Here is a 5,923-nt window from a genome sequence, read left to right as displayed (position 1 = left end):
AAATGGTAAAGTCCATGACAGCACAATTAGAAGTAAACTGAATAAGTAAAAAGTTTGAAAGAATTGCCAGAAGAAACCACTTCTATCTAAAAAAAAAAAACACATGGACTAATAAAGTCACACAAAAAAACAATTACTACCTGCTATTGCTGCTAAGGGTGGATCCACAAGCTATTGAATGGGATTACTGCCCAAATAATCTATTTATTTATTTATTTATTTATATATTTATATTTATAGACTGCCGAGGATTGGACTGTTGATGGGAATTGCAAAAATGTCTGATTTATTAGTTTTCCTGCTGATCGTACAGAGCACAGCTTTTATCATTAGAGAAATCCCAGTGACCGAACCCGTGACCTTCCCATGTACCTGCTCTGGAATCTGCCCAGTGGTTTCCTGGACGCGCTTTATTCCCAGTAAAACTGTCCTTGCTAAAATCTACACGTGTCCGAGTGAGCAGCATTGTGAGAAAAGATTTGCAGTAGCAGGAGACACCAGCAGAGAGGACTTCTCCCTGACGATCAGTTCAGTGGTCTACAATGACGCTGGCTCCTACAGGTGCACCTGTAATGGAACATCAGTTACTGAGATCAAATTGAACGTTTTTGGTAAGTGACATCAGCAGGAAATGATCATTCCTAACACCTGACCAGCCACACTGGAGTGTGTAGTGAAGCCGAAGTGAATAAAACGTGTCTGTTTTTGGCCGACAGTTCCCACAGCTGTAAAGGCTTTCGAAGGGGAGAGCGTCACCCTGCCGTGCTACGGAGACACTCGGCATGAGGTTAAAGATGTAAACTGGAAGAAAGCTGGACAAAAGGTTCTGCTGTACACTCCTGCAAACAGATCAGTAACTACATCAGAAGCCAGATTTATGTTATCAGCAGAAGACTTTCCACATGGTGATCTGTCTCTTCACATCAGTTCAGTCCAGCTGTCTGATGCAGGACTTTATCAGTGTCTCATCCATGATGAATCTCGGGAAGGAGAACCGAGAGCGGTTTCACTGAAGGTAGAAGGTGAGTTAGCCCTTATTCTAATGTTATTCATTATCCTAATGTTCTTAGAATAAGAATAAGAAATGTAATTGTGACTGTGAGTGGAGTGAGTGAGTTTTTTTATGAACATGCAGTCTGACTTTGTATTGTTTGAACTGATGTATTGTATAGTCAGTTGACAAGAGTGTGAAAAGCAAACTGACTTATAAATGCCTCTTAGTGTTGACAGTTTTTTATACTAAAGCTTATTATTTCTTAACCAGGGCTACAACGTTCAACCGCCACCAGCAGCAATAAAGTGTCAGTACTACGTGTGCTACTAGGATCAAGCATTTTGGTAGGAATCATCGGACTGCTCGTTTAGATTGGAAGAAGATGCTGTAAATCCAGACAACATGACCGAAATTTCAATTTAACCTGGAATTTAAAGACAATAAATGATGCAGTAACTGTTTTATATTTCTCGCAGGCTATTGTATTTCCGGGCTTCGTTTTTTTTATCTGTATTTTTAGGTCCTGCCCACTTCAGTGTGCCGGTTCCTTCCTGCGATTAATTGGAAGATCATTCGCTCTCACCTCATTGATATGCCTCCAGCTTGAATAGGAGACCAAGAAGCCTACTTAAACCCCTCCCATCTTCACTACCTTGGCTTCACTGTTTATCGTTCGAGTGTTGTTAAGAGATATGGCGTATGACCCCTTTCTAGCTATTGTGACTATGTGTGTGTGTGTGATTTTCACCCTTTGATATTAGCGTAGCATTTTGATAGACTTTCTGTGTATGACCATTCACGTGTTTTAATTTTTTATATGATCCGCAGCAAATTTTAGGCAAGTACGTACTTTAATTAAGTAAAGTGTTTGTTTTAACGTTGTATTTATTCCTTCGCGTTTATTAAGCAGATTACAGTACAACTGCACACTCATAAGCACATATTAAAAAATGTACAACGCCATCTGTTGAATGTTGATAATGATTTTTTAACTAAAAATCTACACATGTCCCAGTGAACAGCATTGTGAGAAAAGAGCATCAGTATCAAGAGATGCTAGCAGAGGGAATCGAATTGATCTTACATTATAGGCGCATAGGATTAGCATGTAAATAGCGCTGGTAACCCCCACTAAACACCATATAATGGCAGGGACATGTTGTGCCGTGTGTAAATTGGGTGCATGAATTGTAGAAATTCCATCAAGGAAAGGTAGGATAAAGAAACTAAGCAAAATATAACTTTTTAATAAACCTAAATAAAGTAAACATGTAATGTCAGGGCTTGTGCTCTTTAAGATCACAGGTAAATCAAAAACACATCAATGGCAAAAGATCTGTGATGCTGTGAACGCCACGTCAGCCATGAGACACAGTTAAAGATATTTAAAAAGGGGGTTTGATGGAACATGGAGTGAAAGTATATCCTCCGTCACCTAGGTTAGGGTTTACAATGTGTTTTGTGCAAAAAACAGAGTGAACATCACAAGTATGAAAATTCGCTATCGGCATCAGACTGCAAGCATCAAAGAGCCCACAAGTTTTAGACTGCGTCAGGCTTCATTCTTTAGTTATAATTCATTTAAAAACACATTAATCTAAATTTGATTAAATCCAGTTTTGGGGCTGTGAGAACTGAGGGTTTTTTCCCCTTATCTTTGTAAGAATGCCATTGACCACTTGTAAAACTTTCCCTTACCTAAGAAAAGAACAAAAGTAAGAAAAATCGGTGAATCCTGCTTTAAGTCTGAAATGCTGGCCACCCAGGAACTTCTTTAATGACCCAAACATGTGGAAATGGCTTGGACCGAGGACAGGACTGTACAGGGGATGTGGCAATAACGCTCAGCCGAGTTCCAGTAATGTGTACAAGTGGTGTTGGTAAAGTCATGGATTTGATGTATAAAATTTGTAGCCATGCCTTTACATAAGCAGTCTTAACTTATTTAAGCCGAGGTTCTGTTCCATACGGTAGTAGAGCAGAGACCCTACAGGCTTCTCTGAGCATATTAAATGTAAAAGTCCATGACAGCTTAGTTAGAAAAAGACATACAAGACATGCAGAAATACAAAGGTTGGAATGGTTGCCAGGAGAAAACCTCTTTTGTCTAAAAAGAACACGAAAGCACAACTGAGTCTTGGAACAAAGACTGATGACTTCATGCAGGAAACGATTACTGCATGTTATCGCTGCTCAAGCTGTTTCAGACCTCCACTGAATTAAAGGTATGGTGTAAAGGTTTTGTAGCAGTTGAATCTGGATAGTGGGTTTCAGGGTAATGTGTTCGTTGTGGCCAACGTGTGTACAGTTTCCACAGAAATCCACTCATTTCATTCAAATGAGTCATCAATGCGCTTAAATATCAGTGGCGTTGCATGCATTCATTCACCAGAAATTTCATTAAGTGTGGGTTTGTGTTGAAAACCCCTCGTATATACGGTACATACACATACTGTACATAAACACTGCAATATTAAACAGCATAGAGCTGACACAGCATTCTAGAGCAAAACTTATATAAAGTTAGTTTCACAAGTAGTTAAATTTTTTAATTGAAAATGATTGTGTGACAACAGTTATGGGATTGATTGGTAAAGGACCTTCATAGCTGATATGAATAAAAAATAAAGAAATGTCTCCACACATCTGTCTAAAAGATCAGAAAACAATAGAGGAACACTGTTATAGAGCAATTAAAACTACTTAATGGTTTAAATTTTTTTTTGTATTTTCTTTCTCTGCCATAGTTTAAAAATAGGTTTTTATTTAAAAAAATATGGGATAAAAACGTCCCATTTTTTAAAGATGTGCAAAACTGTGTTAATGTATTGCAAACAAATGAAGCCATTATTACTATAAAATCTATGAGGTATGTATGTGTGTGCAAATTTTTCAGTTACAGATACAGTACATTAAAATTCCAAACTAGCTTTCTCCTCATATAGTCTGTACAGTAAGTGTCCTTAAATTTTTTATAATCTTGTTAAATTCTCATCAGTCTGCTCTTCGCTTAATGTCAGGTCAGTGCAACCTTGGCTTCATAGACATATAGCTGTTGGTGGTACGTTGGCATTTAAAGGAGTCTTAGGCGAAGAATCATGTTCTTCACTTTCTATTACTTTGGCAATTATAGGAGATTTTTTAAAGTCGCTGTTTTATATACTGTAACTTCATTTCAGATTTCTGTTTCAGAATTTTAAACTGAAACAGATACTGAACCCCTAAAATAGAACATATATGATTTTATTTAAACAATGAATCTATTTTAAAATCGGTTATTTATCACAGATTTTGTGAATATCTGGGGTCACCCTGGGTCACCACTTTTAAAGGCCAAAAATTATATGAGGTGAAAGAAGTATCAAAACGTTTTAAAATAAGCTCTGTTTACAAGCTCTGTTTTTTATCGCCATAAGTCCTCTCTAAGAAACCTTAAAACCTGGCAGTAAAATTTGCTATTGACGGTCTGGACCCTGGGGAGGAATTCTTGATGCACAATGCCTCGAAAGTCGAAAAAGACGACGAGCATGCACTTGACTATTAAAGGCTGTTAAATACTTAAGTAATTAAACCAGGTTTGCTGAAAGCTAAGAAAACACTACAATGAGCAGGGCAGGGGGAACTCCAGAGTTGATATCTATTGATTTAGGGAGTTTTCTGTGCTGATCATTAGGACCATTAAGACAACAAAAGCTGTTCCATAAGTATGAATTTTAGTATATACAGTACACCCACACACAAGTGCATCACAATAAATTAGAAAATTCATTGATATAAGGTTGATCAATTTCAGTAATTGACATTTAAAACTGAAACTTATATATTATATAGATTCATTACACAGATAAATTTCCAGTGCTTTTTTATTTCCTTTCAATTTTAATGATTACGGCTTACAGCTAATAAAAACCCAAAATTCAGTATCTCTGAAACTTAGAAAAATGTTAAAAAGTTCAATATTGATGACTCAAATCTGATAATTAACTCAAAACACCTGCAAAGGTTTCCTGAGCCTTTAAATTTAACTCTCAGTCTATCTGTTCACAGAGTGCTATATCCACCACATTTATGGAAAGTTAAATGGAAAGAAAAAATGTGGTAGAAAAACATGCACAAGCAACTGGGATAACCGCAGCTTCGAAAGGATTGTAAAACAAAGCCCATTTAAGAATTTGGGGGAGATTCACAAGGAGTGGACTGCAGCTGGAGTCAGTGCTTCAAGAGCCACCATGCACAGACATATCTAGGACATGGGCAACAACTATCTCATTTCTTGTGTCAAGCCACTCTTGAACCAGAGACAACATCAGAGGCGTCTTAGCTGGGCTAAGGACAAAAAAGACTGGACTGTTGCTCAGTGGGACAAAGACATATTTTCAGATGAAAGTAAATTTTTTATTTCATTTGGAAATCAAGGTCCCAGAATCTGGAAGAAGATAAGAGAGGCACAGAATCCACGTTGCTTGAGGTCCAGGGTAAAGTTTGCCCAGACAGTGTTGGTTTGCGGAGCCGTGCCATCTGCTGTTGTTGATCCACTGAGTTTTATCAGAAATTTTGGGGATTTTGGGGTTTTCATTAGCTGTAAGCCATAGTGATCAAAAATTAAAAGAAATAAAGACTTGAAATACATTAGTCTGTGTATAATTAATCTATATGAGTTTCACTTTTTGAATTAAAATAACTGAAATCAAATCAATCAACATTTTAATAATAATCTAATTTATTGAAATGCACTTGTGTGTGCATGTATGTGTGTATACACACACACACACACAGAGTCAGTCTAAAAATGTATGCACACATCAGGAAAAGAAACACTTAATAATATTCTAATAAATATTTTATTACTAAATGTATTGCTATATTGCTATGATATACAGTATATGATGATAATAATAGAAAATGCTCTTCCGGAATGACATCATCACC

At 36.9% G+C, this 5,923-nt stretch overlaps 1 protein-coding gene across 1 annotated transcript; it reads left to right on the top strand.

Moving 5' to 3' along the window:
• Positions 1–277: 277 nt before the first annotated feature.
• LOC128540859 (uncharacterized) lies at positions 278–1,724 on the top strand. Its single transcript, XM_053510848.1, has 3 exons — positions 278–611; positions 717–1,022; positions 1,265–1,724. Exons 1-3 carry the CDS (start codon positions 278–280, stop codon positions 1,363–1,365), a joined length of 741 nt encoding a protein of 246 aa, XP_053366823.1. The 3' UTR covers positions 1,366–1,724.
• The last annotated feature ends 4,199 nt before the right edge of the window (positions 1,725–5,923 follow it).

Source organism: Clarias gariepinus, chromosome 14 (assembly GCF_024256425.1).
Source record: "Clarias gariepinus isolate MV-2021 ecotype Netherlands chromosome 14, CGAR_prim_01v2, whole genome shotgun sequence".
Taxonomy (NCBI): Eukaryota; Metazoa; Chordata; class Actinopteri; order Siluriformes; family Clariidae; genus Clarias; species Clarias gariepinus.
Note: the sequence above shows the minus strand (reverse complement) of the source record. Positions and strands in the feature narration are given on the sequence as shown.

Excerpts from the sequence above, each read along its gene's own strand:
- LOC128540859 (XM_053510848.1), top strand. The coding sequence starts at position 278 with ATGTCTGATTTATTAGTTTTCCTGCTGATCGTACAGAGCACAGCTTTT. Across the intron at positions 612-716 it reads GATCAAATTGAACGTTTTTG|TTCCCACAGCTGTAAAGGCT; the intron begins GTAAGTGACATC and ends TTTGGCCGACAG. Across the intron at positions 1,023-1,264 it reads GGTTTCACTGAAGGTAGAAG|GGCTACAACGTTCAACCGCC; the intron begins GTGAGTTAGCCC and ends TTTCTTAACCAG.